A 17,888-nucleotide genomic window follows, 5' to 3' on the forward strand; every position below is an offset into this window, starting at 1 on the left:
ACATATCTCAGAGGAGGGATGTAATGGGGGAGCAGGAAGACTGGGAGAAAAAAAAACTTTACATGTGCCATGGCAGATACTCTATAGATAACAATACAAGTTGGGACTGGGGCTCCAGTCACAAAGGGTTTAACCTGATACCTGCTCATATCTCATATCTCAGGTCTGAATGTCAGTGACCCACTTTCAATACAATCACACAGTGTCTCCTGCAGAGGTAACACTTCATGTGTGGCATAGAGAATAACACATGAAGCTGACAGAGGGGCTACAGTTCTTTTAATGGCAAAATAAATTAGGCTCGTCTCGCCATTGGTTAGATCTTGTACACAAGGAATACAAAGAAGCTCCAGAGTGTAACATTACATGTAATTACATTACATGTAATTACAGAAGCATTTTGCAAAACCTTTTTCCACTCAGGTGGGTTTGTTTTTTTTTTTGCACAAAGAGCACTGTGGATTTTGTCCCCCATCATGTTGGGATGGGAGGGTCCAACTCAAATTCACATCAAGGGCCAGACATTTACATTTTATTGACAAGCATTTATTTAATCAAAAGAAATTAAAATTAAATATCTTAGATTATATTGTTGCATGTCCCGTATAGTTTTCTCACGTACAATTTGGTCGACATAAAGCCCCAAAAAAAGTTGCACTTAGTCGAACAAAATAAATGCCTTCTGAATACATGTGTACAAGCAGGCTAACATACAGCACACGTACACACACCTGTTTCACAGGTCTGAATATTACAAGGCAATGGTTGTGTGAAGCATTTAATAATAAAATTAAGTATTTGATCATGTGGTTTACGTGTCCCATACAGTCTAGCCTTCTAGCATGCAATTGTCTGCACATAAGAACCTTTAAAATTACAAATACATTTGCTGTCAAGCAAAACTCTCATGCAGACTATATTTCACAGACGCATCGATGTTGGCATGCTATTTATCCATAAAAATTGGACAATTTCCAGACATCTGACATCTTTTCTTTGATGCCAGTTCATCAATTCTTCTTCAGCTACAACTAGGCGGGCCGCAATTTATTGGAAAACCGAGCCAGATCGAGATTTACGATGGGCCGCATTTGGCCCGCAGGTCTTGAGTTTGACACGTGTGCTAAGAAGTGATCTTTACATATCCCGTACGAACAGGAGGAAAGATTACAGCAAACAAGAATTATTTCACTATACATATGGATATTGTTTTAAAGACAGGAACATTGTGAACCTGTCCTTTAAAGATAATTCAACTTCACGTGGGTAGGTTCAGATAATCAGAAGCTGCATTTACTTTACATAAGTGAGAGAAACATTTCTTTACTTTTACGTATAACACATGCTTTGTTATTAAAAGGTCCAGATTTAAAGTCCTCCTCGACTACGACGTGTCCTCTAAACGCCACGCTGAAACTGCATATACGCTGGGTCTTAACGAGAAGTTACAGAACAACATGTACAGAAGAAATAATATCAAATGGTCTTCCATATTAAAAGTTCATGTCACTTTATGTGATACAGAAATTCTGTATTCAAGATTTCTTCAAGTCCACTAATAAAGTACTAACTCCTGCCGGGTCCAGCTGTCTTTCAGCTGACAGGACACTTCAAAACATTGTTGGTTACTTGCTGAGTTTGATAAATAGTTAAAGAGTCAGACGTCCAAAATAACCTACATTATCAGCAACACTGTAATGCAGCAAATGTTTTTGAGTTTGAAATGAGAAGATCCATTCCCAGAAGGGACACTCGTCATCGTACTCGTGCATATCGCTCAGTCCAGTCTCTGAGTGCAGCGGCTATGGGCCGGTGTTCTGGGAATGGTTGATACTCCCGGGGAAGACAAACTGGGTCAACGGCACCGTTCACGGGCACTTTGGGGATCTGTGGAAGAAAAGTGTAGAAATACTGTGATTATCCTGAAAACCGAAACCTTCAGCTGGATCAGATTGTTGGAGGTGAAATCAGTCGAGTCATCCCTCCTGACAATCAGAGGAGCAGAAACTTCATCTGGATATCCGGTCAGAACAAAATGTTTAGTGATGTGAGGGCCTGAACTGAGCTGTCCTAATAATGTCAAACCTATTTCAAATATACAAATTATATATATATATATATATATATATATATATATATATATAATTACAACCATCTGGACAAAGACTTGGGAAGTACTCGCACCAGTAATCTAAGCCATTCCTCCCAAAGTCACCTTAATAATTGCGTCTCATAGCGACATTATTTTACCTGAGCTTCATCGCTCCAACAGAAGAACGACGACTGTAATCCATTTTCAGGAGGATATTCTGATCGAGCTGTTCCCAGGCCAGTACATCCGTCCGCCGCCGACTGCATCATCCCCTGGCTGATGACTCCGATGCCCGGATGCAGCAGGGTGAAGGCAGCGTTTGTAGTCGACTCTGTAGCGTGTACGGTTCCTAGGAGAGGCCCGTTCTGTCTGATGGGAACAGCAGCAGCGTTCGCTCGGCTGCCATCTCTTTTCTCAAACATGCAGCTGCTCGGTAAGCTCTGCATTTGCGGGTAGAACGACTGAGCGGTTGAGTTCGCTGTACCTGGTGTGTGTGAGGAATGTGTCAGTGTGTGATGGTGAAAACTTTGCTGCAGCTGTTGTTGTTGTTGTTGTTGTTGTTGTTGTTGTTGTTGCCACACTGAAGGCCTCTGAAGCTGTTGCCCCATGTAAGTCTGCTGTGAACCAGTTTGTGTATCTTGTACACTTTGGTTGGTCACATCCGAGCCAGGTTGATGGCCGCTGTGGATATTGTTGGTGATTTGAACAGATGGAAGCCAAGACTGTGTTGAAATCATTTGGTTGCCACAGTGGTAATTGCTGCTGCTTGAAGGCCACAGTGAAGAGGCGTGTTCCTGCGTGTGTGCCGCCCTGTGAAACACAGCTTGAGAAGCGTCTTTTAGTCCAACACCACCGAGAACATCTTCCAACAGAACCTGCTCTGCAAAGCCAGATTTCATCTCCATCATTTTCTGCCACTCATTATCTGAAAACACAGACTCAGGATGCTCTCCTTGGATGGATACACTGTCAACATGATCTGCACCCTGCAGATACCCACAGGACTCTCTCCTCAGAGCCTCCTCCACATATGAGAAAACGTCATTGGCCAGGATGTGATTTAGTTCCCTCGATCCGTCTTCCCTCTCCTCGTTCATCCTGACGAGCGTGTTCTGCCAGTCCCTCAGCTCTGTCTCCTCAACTTCAAGACCCTCAATCCCTCCGTTCCCAAAATCCTCCAAGATCTGCTCCAACGACTCAATCATTGCCTCCGATGTGAGGTCCCCTGTGATAGACCTCTTCTGCGAGGCTTGGATCTGGCCCGGCACACTCAGCAGAGCGCGGCTGTCCAGGAACACTTGCTCCAAGGACGGCTGGGGTTGTTCAAAATCGGCGTCCTCCATTTGGGTGAGGATTGCGAGCTGAGGACTGGGTTTCTGTCGCTGTGTGTAAACAGATTGGTCCTGCCGGCGAAGGGATCCCAAGAGGGAGGCGGGGTCCAAAGGTTTCTCTGTTATGGGGTCCGTGGTGCTCGGTGCACCAGGGATGGATTCCAGAGAATTATCATACAGGACACCTTCACCAGTGGCCAGGTTAAAGGGGAGCTGCTGTCTTCTCTGGTGCAAGTGTTCCTCTCCTTCTTCGTTTCTACAGAAAAATTATTTGTAAACGTATATTATTGATACAAAATATAAATACACTAAATAACTGACGCGTGTGTAGCCAATAGCAATTACAGCATTTCCCTCTTAGATGTAGTCGAGTACAAATATGAAGTAACATAAAATGGAAATAATAAAGTAAGAGAGATTTTAGTTAGTGTTAGATAAAGCAGCTGAAGCTTACTTCATGGCCTTCTGACGAGCGATGATGAAGTCTGGTCTTCCTCCCTTGAAGACGATCCTGGCAGTGGCCTGAACCCACAACCAGTGTCCTGTTTTGGTGAGCAGCCTGAAGAACGTGAAGCCACTGTCTCCTGTCTTCATCACTGAGGACAGGGAGAGAGGTCACGTTACCGTTACACGTTATACGTTATATATATATATATATATATATATATATATATATATATATATATATATATATATATACCGTCATATCGCCCAACCCTAGTGTGTTGTAGGATAACTTACTCCGGAGGTGGTTGTCAGCGCAGTACATCATGTCAGCAGCGTGGATGAACTGATAGCCAGAGCCTGTTGTGAGCAACTCTATCTCCGAATATCCCAAAACCAGCTTCCCTCTGAAAAGAAAGAAAAAGCACAAACGCAGGATTGTTATAGAAGCTGATCGAGAAAGCGTTTTAACGTATTATATTATTTTAATAGATTCACCAGAGATGCCAACCTGGTGTCTATCCCCACAGGAGCAAAGTCCATCCTGTGTTTACTCTGGAAGATGAGGGTCTTAGTGCGGATCTCCATGACTGAAGGAGGCTGCAGAGGAGTGGCGATGGCAAACAGAGCCAGCTGAGGAGGAGCCGCCGTCCCATCAGCCCTGGTGTTTTGCTGCAGGTACTTCAGACGCCCGTTGAAGTTTAGAGCCTGGAGTGGAGGAGACGTTCATGCATGCTTCTTTAAAAAGCACAGCTGCAGACGATAATGCCGACTATAAATATAATAATGCGACCCACACTGATGAACAATAACGTTCTCTCCCGCTGTGTCGGGGCAGCAAGGTGCTGTACGCTGCCACCATCCACGTGAAACCATTATTAAAACGATATATTTACAGTAATAATCAGAGTTATGGTTCTCTGTACAAACGCTTTAATAACATTACCAGGAATCCAGAGGTGTTGTCCAGGAGGCAGCGAAGGCGACAGCAGAAGTTCCTCTCCAGGAAAGAGGAGTTCTCCGGAGGGACGTACTGAGACAAGAAGCTCACAGAGCTGCTCGAAACTTCACCGCTCGACTGAAAAGCTGCCGGGAAACAACGTTTGATCAAACCGGTGTGTTTGCATCTCACCAGATCTGCCTTCTACGTTCAACAGCAGGTTCTGACATCCCGTCATATAAATAGAATAGAGATGGTAGGTAGTTGAGTTCATACCTTCTGCTCTCATGTCTGCGTGCGTGTCGCTCGGGTTGAGGGCGAAGTGGAGCTGACATTTGAACGTCTCTCTGTCGTCCATGTGAACGAGATCGTGCACACTCTGGTGGAGAACGTCGGACTGATGACAGAAAGGAGGTTTTACTAGAAGCTACTTAACTTCCATTTCATGCCACTGTGTACTTCTACTCCATCACAATTAACAATATCAATATATATGAAGAAAATATGAAATATAGACTTTGTTTACGAGCTTTACAGCGTTTAAAAACAGTAGTAACAAATCAATAATGAATAACAATGTAGCACGGACAGGGTGGAATCTGGAAATACTCCTGTACTTTTACTTAAGTAATGTTTTCATATTGCTCGCATGACTTCAGTAAAGCATTTGAATACTTCCTCCCCCACTGGTGCAAAGAAAGATATTTACAGTTTTACCTGATGGAAGCCCAGGAAGTCCTGGATGGTCGCGGACGTGTAGAAGATTGTGCCGTCAGTCGTCACGACCAACACGAAACCATTTAAAGCCTGCAGAAATAATAAACACAATTACATATACACACTGACACACACACACACACACACCTGAGGTATTGCACGCATGTAATCTGATGTTTTGCTGCTGTACCTGGAGGAGAAGTTCCCCCTCGGAAATATTGACTCCATCCAGAGACACCGAATGTCCATTTCTGTCGTTTACAGACACGAGAGGAGCGGACCTCACGTGCTTCTGTAGCGCCGCTGCAATAAACAAAACAAAACAACGATTTTCAATGTCCTGAAGCTGTTAAAAGGGAAGAAATTCAACTCATTAAGTCAAACAGAAACATATTGAATGAAATATGTCATATGTCAGCTATATATTTTTATACAATTTTAATTCTGCTATTTTATACTATTTTATCTGCTATTTTATCTGCTATTTTATACTATTTTATACTATTTATCTGCTATTTTATCTGCTATTTTATATTATTTTATCTGCTATTTTATCTGCTATTTATCTGCTATTTTATCTGCTATTTTATCTGCTATTTTATCTGCTATTTTATACTATTTTATCTGCTATTTTATATTATTTTATCTGCTATTTTATATTATTTTATCTGCTATTTTATCTGCTATTTTATATTATTTTATCTGCTATTTTATCTGCTATTTTATACTATTTTATCTGCTATTTTATATTATTTTATCTGCTATTTTATACTATTTATCTTCTATTTTATCTGCTATTTTATAATATTTTATCTGCTATTTTATGCTATTTTATCTGCTATTTTATATTATTTTATCTGCTATTTTATAATATTTTATCTGCTATTTTATAATATTTTATCTGCTATTTTATACTATTTTATCTGCTATTTTATATTATTTTATCTGCTATTTTATACTATTTATCTTCTATTTTATCTGCTATTTTATAATATTTTATCTGCTACTTTATAATATTTTATCTGCTATTTTATACTATTTTATCTGCTATTTTATACTATTTTATATTATTTTATCTGCTATTTTATCTGCTATTTTATACTATTTTATCTGCTATTTTATATTATTTTATCTGCTATTTTATATTATTTTATCTGCTATTTTATCTGCTATTTTATATTATTTTATCTGCTATTTTATCTGCTATTTTATATTATTTTATCTGCTATTTTATACTATTTTATCTGCTATTTTATATTATTTTATCTGCTATTTTATACTATTTATCTTCTATTTTATCTGCTATTTTATAATATTTTATCTGCTATTTTATACTATTTTAATTCTGCTATTTTTATAATGGTACTTCAGACTCATCAACACTGTGATTATTGTACTGTAAATGCTCTGTCTAATCTTGTACTAATTGTTATGTTTTTGCTGTGAAGCACTTTGGGCTGGAATTCTTGTATGAAAGGTGCTATACAAATAAAGCTTATTATTATTATTAATAATAATAATACAAAACTAAATTAAGAGGATAAAAAGATGCCTTGATGTCCCTAACTGATCTTACAAGTCACCAAAAACATGTTTCCTTACTATTTATATTGTTATTTATTTATATTTAGAAAAAAATAACAAAAATATATGTTATTTTATGCCTCAGATTCTCATTTTTACTTGCATGATCTTTCTTTCTTTATATATTTGTTGGAGCCAGAGATTCAAAGGCTTTACTGTCAGACGCACAAAAGCTACAGGAGAGGTTGTTGGCAATGAAGATCATAACATGAAATAAAGTAATAAAGTTATAAAATAGTGCAATAACAATAGTGCAAGAGACAAAATGGTGCAAATAAAACTGCAGGAATAAGTAGAATATATATACATGTTAAATAGAATTAGACTGTACATGTTTAAATACTGTAATAATATATAAATATGTGGATATGTAGAATAAACAGATGTATGTACTGTAAACATAAGTAGAGACTTTGCAGAGCTCAGGAGTTCAACAGTCTTAAGGCCGGTAAGATAAAACTGTGAGTCTAGCCGAGGTGATGGAGGTCTTTCATGATCCTGCGTGCCTTCTGTGGGTGTAGAGGTCCTCTATGGAGGCAGCTCCGTCCTAGTGATGTGCTGAGCAGCTTTCACTCTCTGTAGAGTCTTAGGGTTGAGAGCGGTGTCGCTGCCATAACAGGCCGTGATGCAGCCACTCAGGATGCTCTCGATGGTGCACCTGTAGAAGTTGTGCTGGAGTTCATGTTGAGCCTCCGCAGGAAGACGAAGAGCCGCTGTCTCTCTGTCTTTGTGATGATGTTTGTGTGATGAGTCCAGGTCAGGTCCTCACTGAAACTGTTGACTTTCTCCACCATAGTCCCGTTGATGGTGATGGGGGCGTGTCCCCTCTCTCTTGCTTCCTGTAATCCACAATCAGACCCTTAGTTTTGCTGACGTTGAGATGGAGGTTGTTGACCTGGCACTACGATGTCAGGACTCTGACCTCCTCTCTGTACGCCGTCTTGTAGCTGCCGGTAATCAGGCAGACAAACTTGATGACGGTGTTGGAGCTGTGTGTAGCCACGCAGTCGTGCGTGAGCAAGGAGGAGAGGACGCACGCAGCCCTGAGGGACTCTGGTGTTGAGGGTCTAAGATCGAAGACTTTCATTGCCAACGACTGCATTCCTGCTATTGTTTAACTGGTTTCTTTGTGGAACAGATCGGTGTTGTCCTATGATGCCTAAATGAAGACTTTTACTTCCATGAGCAGGACAACAGAAATCACAGTTGAAGTTGAAGCATGTGCCACATGTGTAAGAAAAAGGCAGCTTTGAAGGTCACCGATGTAAGCATGAAATAGTAGTTTTGCTGTCCAGAAGATCTCTCAACACAAGTCTCTTTTATTTTGGGGGAACACGATGGAATGGCATCTTTTTCTGTTGTGTTAAAAATATATTTGTCGTTTGTTTTTTAAGCAAAATCTTGTGTGTGTAATCTAATCTGTGATCGCTGGTATACCGTCTTTCTTTCCCCCCTTACAGTAAAAGACTCTATGGCACGCTAACAAACTCTCCCTCCCCTTTTTAAAACAAACCCACTGGATCTGCCTCTAGTCAACCCCCCAAAAAAACCCAGGAATTCGCCCGGTCATCTCAGTCAAGAGCAGCTTTCTACAAACTCAGAAAGAATCTCGAGTTTGTTGTTACAGCGTGAGCTGAAACCAACTCAGGGGGGGGTCTGCTCAAATGTGTGTCATTCATCAAAACGTCGCCAAGTGTTAAACTCTGGACCCAATGTGCAACATAGAAAATAACAAAATGGACTGTCTTAATGAAAAGTCTGGTTTAACCTGAATCTGTAATCTGGCCTCCACTCCTTGCTTCACTTCTATCCCTCCCTTCCTCTTCCTCTTCCTCTCTCCCCCCCCCCCCACCCCCGTCATTCCTCCTCTGCTCAGCACTGTGGAGTTTTAAAGTGAGAGGGTTCACACGCAGAGTCAGGACACCTCGCCAAAGACGTGGGCCTGGATGGAGAGACGAGGGGGTGGAGAGCTGTGGAAACTAAAACTGCCAGTTTGCTTCATGGGAACGTTTTTTTAAAGACACACACCTTCATAAAAGTCTTTCTAACGGAGACAACATGAAGAAGTTCGTCTTATCAGCCAAACACGTCACATCCGTCCTCTCCTTCCTGTGTTCAGAGGTGACTGCCGTAACCGACTGTTGAACTCTGCTCTGGTTTGGAGTTGGGTTAAGGCTTTCTGTTCCGGTAATAGATTAAAGGAATATGTGTGGTATACTTGTTTGTTTGTGTAGTTCTGTTATTTAAGATATGACTTGATATGATATGAGAAAGGACTTTGTGCACAGGGATTTCAAATCTTAACGTACGAATCTCACTGTGTGAAGACTCCGGTCTCTGTTGCCACGGTGACATGGGTTCACCATGGTAACTCCAGGTGATGGCAGCAGCATCACCTGGGACTCGTTCACTGAAGGAAACAACAGACGAGTCAGTGCTCAACCTCGCACGCACGCACGCACATTTAGTTAACTTTTGTACGGAGTTAAGTTTCTCTTAATGGTGTTCTCATTTCTATTTATTGTGAGTTACCCCCTAAAGACAGAGGTGGATGAAGTACTCACATATTTTACTTGAGTACAAGTACAATTACCACAGAGTAGAAATACTTCACAAATAGAAATCTTACTTGGGTAAAAGTACAACAATATAAGCATTAAAACATACTTAAAGTACCAAAAGTAAATGTACTCATTATGCAAAATGGCCCATTTTGGAATATAAATTATATTATTGCAATATAATTATCGATGCCTTAATGCATAGGTGTCAAACTCAAGGCCCACCAGTCATTTCATGCGACCCGCGAGAGCTTTTCTATGTCTGTCTATGAACTGTTCTAAAGTCTTTGCTGCTTTACAGCGTACAGTGACTATAAACTACATCTCCCACGATGCATGTCGATTTTGTGACCCGCGAAATGACGGCATCCTGCCGCTAGATTCCAATGTTTCCATAAAATTGTCCAAGAATTAAAAGGCAGACTGCAAACGCAGCAGAATATGTTTACAAAAGCTACAGCCACAAATGATGCAGCAGTGAAAGCTAGCTTTAGCTTTAGTGGTTGAAGAAATCGCCCGCGCATCCAAGTGTTTGCGAACTGCAACCTGTGCGAACAGATGTTTTCAATAATTAATCTAAACGAGACAAAGCACAGATCACGCATCACCGATGACAACCTCCACGCTGTTTTACGGATCGCTACAGCACAAGACCTAAAGCCAGACATTGATGGACGGACCACGGGAAAACAAATAGGTAAGCATTTCTTAAAACCTGAATTCAAAATGTATGTACATGTACAATATCTGTACATTTCAATAAATAATAATCAAATGCAGAGACAGTTATTTAACAATATGTTAAGTTATATTTATACAGTTTTATTTTGGGTGAATAAAACCTTCTTTTGGAAATTCAACCTGCGACTCGTCTTGCCCGTCTCAGCCTGCCCACTCTGCCCCACACAGAGAGGCTGATTCACTCGAGCTCTGAGTTGCTGAAGAGTTTGTTGACACTGCTTCAGATTCTTGTGAGTGTGTACACATACAGTAAGTAGACTGTGTTTCCTTGTGCGTGTGTGTGTGTGTGTGTGTTAGACAACAGAGGCCTCGACTGTGCTCTGTGTTCAGCACTCTGCAAGAGCGCCTGCAGGGCTGACATCAACATCCAAAAGCAACAATACAGTGTTACTCTCACTCTCTTACACACATACACACACACACACACACACACACCAACAATTAACAACACTCGAGGATGCACACGACATATAAACACTACTCATATGTGTTTTCAAAATATACTTTGATTTTGACTTAAAAACCTCGAATCAAGAGCAGAAAATCCCTGTTCCTAGACAACTTGAGGAGCCCTACTTCTGCCAAGGAAAGGAAAAGTATTGCTTCTATGAATCTGTATAAACCGAAATGTAAACCTCACTGTTGACTGAACCCGCAGCTATTTTCTGCAGAGGAGTTTGAGCCCACAGGACGCGGACTGAGTCATTCTAGCATTTCAAACTTCTTCTTCTTTCTCAGCTGTGTTGTGACAAAAAGGTCAAATTCTACCTTTAGTTTTATTTAGGCAGCGTAGAGCGAGTATCCTCACCAGCGCCCAATAACTCATGTTGCTACGTTGGCTTTACACTAAGTATATAAGTTTATCAGTACAATGGTATACAATATATTCTGGTTCTGACACATTCTCTTTATCCTTCAAGGATCTTTCAAATATGTTTTGCAATCTCGTACAGCTGTAGCCCAGCACATGCTTACGGTTATACTAGAGCACAATTATAAAGACTATTTAAAAATCGATGACACTTGCTTCTTGCATCACAGCAGCTCAAGACAATTATTTAAGATGCATACATTTAACATAACATTACAATCACCTCAGGACAATATATTCAAGTTCCTTCAACATACAATTCATAAAAAGGCATCATCGGATGGATCGCCGTGCTGCAGATATTCACAACCTCCAGAGGATGGGTTGGATCCTCTAGTTCCATCATCGGGTCAATGTTTTCACGTATCCCGTTAAATATCTCCAGTCTTACTGGGTGGACTGGCACCGCATATTGTACAGACGTTAATGGTTCCCAGACGATGTGTTTTAAAGACTTTGGTGATCCTCCAATACTTTGGTTTATGACCAAATACCTTCAAAACTAATGACATTCCCATCAGCCTCAACTGTAATTATCTTCCCCACAGTGAACAGTTTCGCTTCACTTTGTGATTTAAAGCGACGGCGGGCTACACACGTGCTTATGTAACGGAGTTATATCGAGCTCTGTCTTTGTCTCATGGTTGAAAAAGATAGTGGAGATGACTTCACTGCTGAAAAGTAGAAGATAACCGAGTCCTTCTTCTACTTCCTTAACATTGTCCTCACAGTCAAGTTACAGCGTCAGAGGTGGGAAGTAAACACTCAGATATGTTGTCTCACGCTGTACAGTTAGATTAAAGTAGAGCACATACACTCTTCATGGGCCGTTGGATTACAGCTGAACACATACACAACCGCCTCTGCCTTGCATGACCACATCTGGGTCAATCTGGGTTATTTCAAGCACCAAAGGACGGAAAAGACGTCCATTACTTTCGGCAGGTAGATAAGAACTAATGGAAACTGGAGCAGAATGAAGCTAATAAGAAGTAGGTTTGGTATGATATAAGGGGAATTAATGATTAAAAACAGGAGCTTTGCCTGCGAGTCTGACATTAAACAGCTCGTGTGTGTTTTCGGGCTGGACGAACATCAAAGTTGAGAGCAGATAGCGGCACGGAGCAGAACGTGCTGATGCACAACTTTCATCTGATAGGCCTCACATTAGACAACAAGCATCTACTTCTTCTACTTCATCTCTCAACTCTCTCGTTCTGTCTGGATTTCCTTTACCTTTCTGTAAACCTTGTGGTCAGCTGAATGCGTGTTAATAAAACAATCTTCATATCTAGAACAACGTCTAGAGGGGGGGAGGGTCATATAATAAATAAACACTCCGGTTATGTGAACATGGAGTGTGTTAGCTGTTCAAACGTCTCCATTCAAGAGCCCTCATGTCGTGCCACCGTGCTTCAGAGCCTGTGCCCCCCTACCCCACCCCCCCCCCCCCGCTCCATCAACAGCAGTGATCGTGCAATGATAGCAGAGCAGGGACGCACAGAGAGGAGACTCCTGCTGCTCTTTGGGTGTAAAACCTGGGACCAGGTACTATGCAATTCTGCTAAAATCAACAAAAATACTAATAAAACTGTGCACACAAATGTTTTAAGTATAATTTTACGCATACAAAGGTCAGTTTACTAGTAATACGGACTCTCAGTGCAACTTCTGTGGCTTTGGAGGAGAAAATAAGTTTGTTTGATCTTATACAATACTGTACATCCAATAATAGAAAGCTACAAACTAGTTTGTGATTACCAAGCAGGGAGGGTCTAATTAAAGATGCAAATTGAGTTGCATTGTGGGAAATGTAGGCTGCAGTGTTTTTGGAGCTTGAGCCATAAAAAGCAGGATATTTCTGCATTTATCTCTCTTTTTTATCAAATGTTAAATCAGACAGGAAGGAATAAAGCATTTGTTGGGGACTATTTTCAGCAGCGGATGAACACACATGTGGTGCTCTTGGGAGTATTTGGGGCAGCAGGACGGTGTGTGTGAGTCACGATAATGAAGGAACATGTGCATCAGTGTGGCTCCTTGGTGTGTTTTGAATAGACAACAGTGGAGCTCTCTGGCCCAGAGGATGAAGATCCATCAGGCTGCGATACACACACACACACACACACACACACACAATACTTTTCATGGGATTTGCGGACAATAATATAAATCTAGAATATCACCACTTATCCTTTGATCAAAAATATATTTTCATTCAGAACAACCAGAACAAAAAAACTGCCCTTAAAAAGACAATAATGCAAAGCATGTGAAACATGTGATTTAAGCTCAAGTTCAACACTTTACAATGAACCAGGACGGTGCAGGCAACCAACCTTCTGCTGACTGTGTGTTTAAATAGCGTCAGAATAAGGACCTACTGTTCCCGTCTGCCCGTCTCGTGTTGCTTTTCATAGACTCCCATCTGCCCCTGCAGCACACTCTCCTGTTTCCCTCCCAGCAGGGCGACTATTCACAGTGTCAAGTTCCCTCTCTGACACTCCAAACACTCAGCCACAAAAATGTCTTGAGCATATTTGCTCATCTGACATATTGATTCCACACATACTGACTCTCACACACATTTGCAAGTTTCATTTGACCTTTTCACCCCTAGTTACCACCAGTGGACGCATTTAGATCCCGTACTTAAAAGGAATATTTCACCCTCAAATGTACCATTTGTCTCTGGATTGCTCACCATGTGTTACCTTGAATCTCTAAAGAACCATTTTCTCTCTACTATAACGTCTGATTATTTGATATTGATTTATTTTTCACATTTGTATCGTCTAATTATTATTATTTTGACTAATTGTGCCTTATTCTGTCTAGACGGTGCATCTCATGAGGTTACTCGTTTCATCTGTTCGATAAATGTAGTTAGTTACCACTGCAACACTTTGAGACAGAGGTCACTTACCATGGAAGTAACTCTTAACCTTGAGGTATCCCACACTGAGCCGCAGCACAGACAGTTTGTCCAGGCGACCTCTGGCCTCCTCGGAGAACGGCAGCATGCTGGTGAGGCGCTCCAGCTCTCCATTCAGGCGGTCCCGGTGGCGTTTGGATGGATTGATCTTCACCGGCGGTGGCTTCGCACTGAAACAACACACAACACAAAAGGGGGGATATATTGAGTGACGCTTGCTAAAACAAGTTTGCTCTGCAGTTCGACAATCTACGACACAGTTGGAATTTCAATCTTAAATAGAAGTGGGAGTTTTGAGTCAATCTTTCATATCCTGTTACAAGCTCTCCTGCGTCTGTCCGCATGTGTGGATGCAGGAGGTTTGTGTGTAATACTGACACACTGACTGTTTCTGTTCATGAAAACAATACGTCCGTGTTTGAATTTCTAAGAGACGATAAATTGTGAACCACATTAAACAAAAGCTGTGGTTAAACTTTCCAAGACTGGAAATCACACAGAGAGACAAATGTTATTTTGTTTCATTAGTTAGAACATTTACCCTGTAAGTCTGTAAGAATAAATACCCAGAAATATTAGATTTACTGGGAATTAATAATAGAAATAATGTCACCAAAGTCAGGTGGAAACCAGTAGGAAGCAGTGGCTGTAAAGTACATTTACTCAAGTACTGTACTTAAAGGTGCAATGTGTAACTGGGTCCATACGATCTCTAATCTTTATATTTTAGTTGTAGTGGTTTGGCATGTTTATTGTATTTTAATTTAGTCTTCATATTGTGCATTGCATTTACTCCTGTGTCTGTCAGTCAGTCAGTGGGTAAGAATACCAACATTTGACCAAACTGCAGAAACTCTGAGAGCCAAAAAAACACGGTTATCTTATCATCTTCACCGGAGCTGCCGACAGCTCGCCGCTCGGCGAAACAGCCTCCTGGCAGCTGTGAGGACGAGGAGAGGTGGTGCGGGTGGTTTTCACGTTTCTGCCACTTTGAATGTAATCCAATAAACAAACTATAAAACAAACACAGAACAACGACAGTTGACAGACAAGAGAGTCAGGCACAATACGTTCATGGTCAGGCAGCTGTGCTTCTTCTCCCTCTGGACTGAGAGCAGACTGGAGCTGCAGTGACTCACTATCGGAGGAACAAGTGGAACTACAAGACTGCACGGAGCGGAAATGTTTTATCCAAGTAGGATTTTGAATGCAGTATTGATACTTTTATTTAGGTCAATGATCTGATTCTTCCATTCCTTTTAGCCCTAAACACAAAGTACAGCTGAGTTGATGGGAATGCCATTTGTTTTGTCATTAATCAAAGTATTGGGCAAATTCACATTTTGACCTGATGGTGGCGCTACAGGAAAGGTTGGAGGATCACCAAAGTAAGCAGGATTCATCCTCTGGGGAACATGAATGTCTGTACAAAATGTCATGACAATCCATCAAACAGTTGTTGAGATATTTCAGACTGGACCAAAGCGGTGGACCGACTGACTGGCAGTCATGGTGCAAGCATGGCTAAACAATCCAGATATTTGGAGAGGAACAGCCAAATATAGCTACATCAGGATTTTGCGTCTGTTCAGCTTCCACTTGGCCTGTCCCATTACTTTGACAAATTACCACAATGTAATTCCTCTCCTACATGTCCGAACGTGCAGCAGTTCCTCCCTGACTAAACATAAGGATCTGAGGGAAGAGGAGAGACAACAACGCAGGTAAATTCAAAGAAAACGCATCTTTTAATGTCTTTTGATTTGATTTTAATCATCAAACTAAAAGAACAGGTTATTGGGAACTCTTTGTCGTAGCTCAGTTAAAGCTTATGCCCGAGTTCACCATCCTCACTTTTGTAAACAAAAAGTTTGACTGCCAGAGCTGCCAGGCTCGGCTGAGTCGGGTTACACGAGCAGCTAATGTATCTTGGATCGTAATTTGGCACTTAAAAGATGTCGGGTGTAAGACGTGAAGAAGAAGAAGACTTGAATGCAGATGAATACGTGGAGTCTTATTTCTAAAAATGGGTTTTATAGTGTCATCATCTGTTGTGGTTGAGAAACTTCTGAACTATCTCAAAGTTTGATCTGCAATAACTCAAGGGGTCCCAGCAGCAATACTACATTTCATAACAATACTAGGAATTACAAACAGTCCTGATGTTGTTTGCACAATACTTTGCAAAAACAGCCACAAATTTGCATTTGTTCATTTAAAGAAAACGTGAAAGTAGGAAACCTGTATATCTGGAAAACGGTCTGAGCACCAATTCTTCTTTTACTTTAATTTAAAGATGCAGTACACAATGTATTATTATTATTATCATCAGGTTAAGATCAGATAAAACTGTATTAATTCCCGGGTGATGACTCACATCCTACCCAGCATTATATAAATTAGTTAAAATTAACAGTTTAACAGCTGCAACATTAAAAGGGATAAACACATTAGTGCACCAATAATTATAATATAATATATATTATCCTGCATAATGAGTACTTTTACTTTTGGTACTTTATATTTTAATGTTAATACTTTGGTACTAAACATTTTAAATGCAGGACTTTAACTTGTTGCAGAGTATTTATATACTGTTTTATTGCTAATATTTTAAGTAAGTAAAAAATATTTCTTCCAGCGTCACCTGCCCAACTCACCTTATCCATCCCTGACGTCACTGTAAGCGTGACACTTTCTGCAGGTGAAGAAATCACTCAAGTAAAATTAAAATACCTGTCTTGGTGGAAACACAAGAGTGTAAAATCTTCTTAGTATTACAATAGTAACAGTTATAAAGTAAGTATGGCGGTGGTAGTGCGGGATTGACCCAAGGCAGTGACCCGCATTAACCCCGCCAACGGTGCAGAGTTTAGGCCTGTTTCATAGCCTGCGGTGACACAAAACATGACGTAAAAACGTACCTTTTCTGAACGGGCTTTTTCCTCCTCTTCACCGCGTACACTCCGCCATTCCCCGGCATGGTTCCGCTCAGGTATCTGCTTCAACTTTCCTTTTTTTTCCACTTCAAATAACCAAAAAAAGCATTAAAAAGTGTTTTGTTTTTTCCTCCAGGCACACCCTATATGTTCCTTTCCTGCCAGGGTCCTTTAAAAAAAAGCAGTTAATTTCACTTTAACTCGGCTCAGTCCGACGCTGGAGATAAATAATCCACATATATGAAGTCTTGCAACATTTTGCCGCAACCCTGTCGGTCAGAAGCTCAATTAGAAACTTTCAAAGAGAAGTACAGCAACACATACACACCAGCCGGTCCTCCCTGTGTGGCTCTCTGCTGCTCCAGCCAATCAAATCCTCTGTTACATATCTGTATCTCTGTCTCGCGCTTTGTGATTGGTGTACAGCTTTTCCTTTGTTTTCCTCCTTGTCCTCGGCTGTAAAATACACAAACTGTACATGCAACAAGTGTATACTGTCCCTCCTACGAGTGTGAAGTTATTCAGAGAGAAACGTGTTGTTTCCTTCGTGGTAAGATGTCAAAGTTTGACATAAAGTGACAGCAGCTCAACTTTCCATCGTTTTTCTGACACTGCCATGTTTTTCACCTCTTAAAATGTTTAGTGTAACCTGTGACTCCGTCCAGTGGCAGTACAAGTTATCACAGGTTTCTTGCAGGGATGAAAAAAATAATAGTAATAAAAACAAGTTTTG

At 40.9% G+C, this 17,888-nt stretch overlaps 1 protein-coding gene across 4 annotated transcripts; it reads right to left on the reverse strand.

Moving 5' to 3' along the window:
- Positions 1 to 262: 262 nt before the first annotated feature.
- Positions 263 to 17,742, reverse strand: LOC115016512 (aryl hydrocarbon receptor-like). 4 transcript variants are annotated; one of them, XM_029444291.1, is made up of 12 exons: positions 17,484 to 17,742; positions 17,141 to 17,241; positions 14,208 to 14,386; positions 5,715 to 5,827; positions 5,525 to 5,614; positions 5,084 to 5,204; positions 4,814 to 4,953; positions 4,379 to 4,575; positions 4,165 to 4,274; positions 3,878 to 4,019; positions 2,251 to 3,679; positions 263 to 1,887 (listed from the first exon to the last, which is right to left on the reverse strand). In XM_029444291.1, the coding sequence occupies exons 2-12, from the start codon at positions 17,197 to 17,199 to the stop codon at positions 1,756 to 1,758; spliced, it is 2,712 nt and encodes a 903-aa protein (XP_029300151.1). In that variant the 5' UTR covers positions 17,200 to 17,241; positions 17,484 to 17,742; the 3' UTR covers positions 263 to 1,755. The 4 variants fall into 4 exon arrangements, with proteins under 4 accessions (XP_029300151.1, XP_029300150.1, XP_029300152.1 ...); XM_029444290.1 differs by having other exon boundaries at positions 17,141 to 17,742; XM_029444292.1 differs by lacking the exons at positions 17,141 to 17,241; positions 17,484 to 17,742 and adding an exon at positions 16,877 to 17,056.
- Positions 17,743 to 17,888: the final 146 nt, after the last annotated feature.

This window comes from Cottoperca gobio, chromosome 12, assembly GCF_900634415.1.
Source record: "Cottoperca gobio chromosome 12, fCotGob3.1, whole genome shotgun sequence".
Lineage (NCBI taxonomy): Eukaryota > Metazoa > Chordata > Actinopteri > Perciformes > Bovichtidae > Cottoperca > Cottoperca gobio.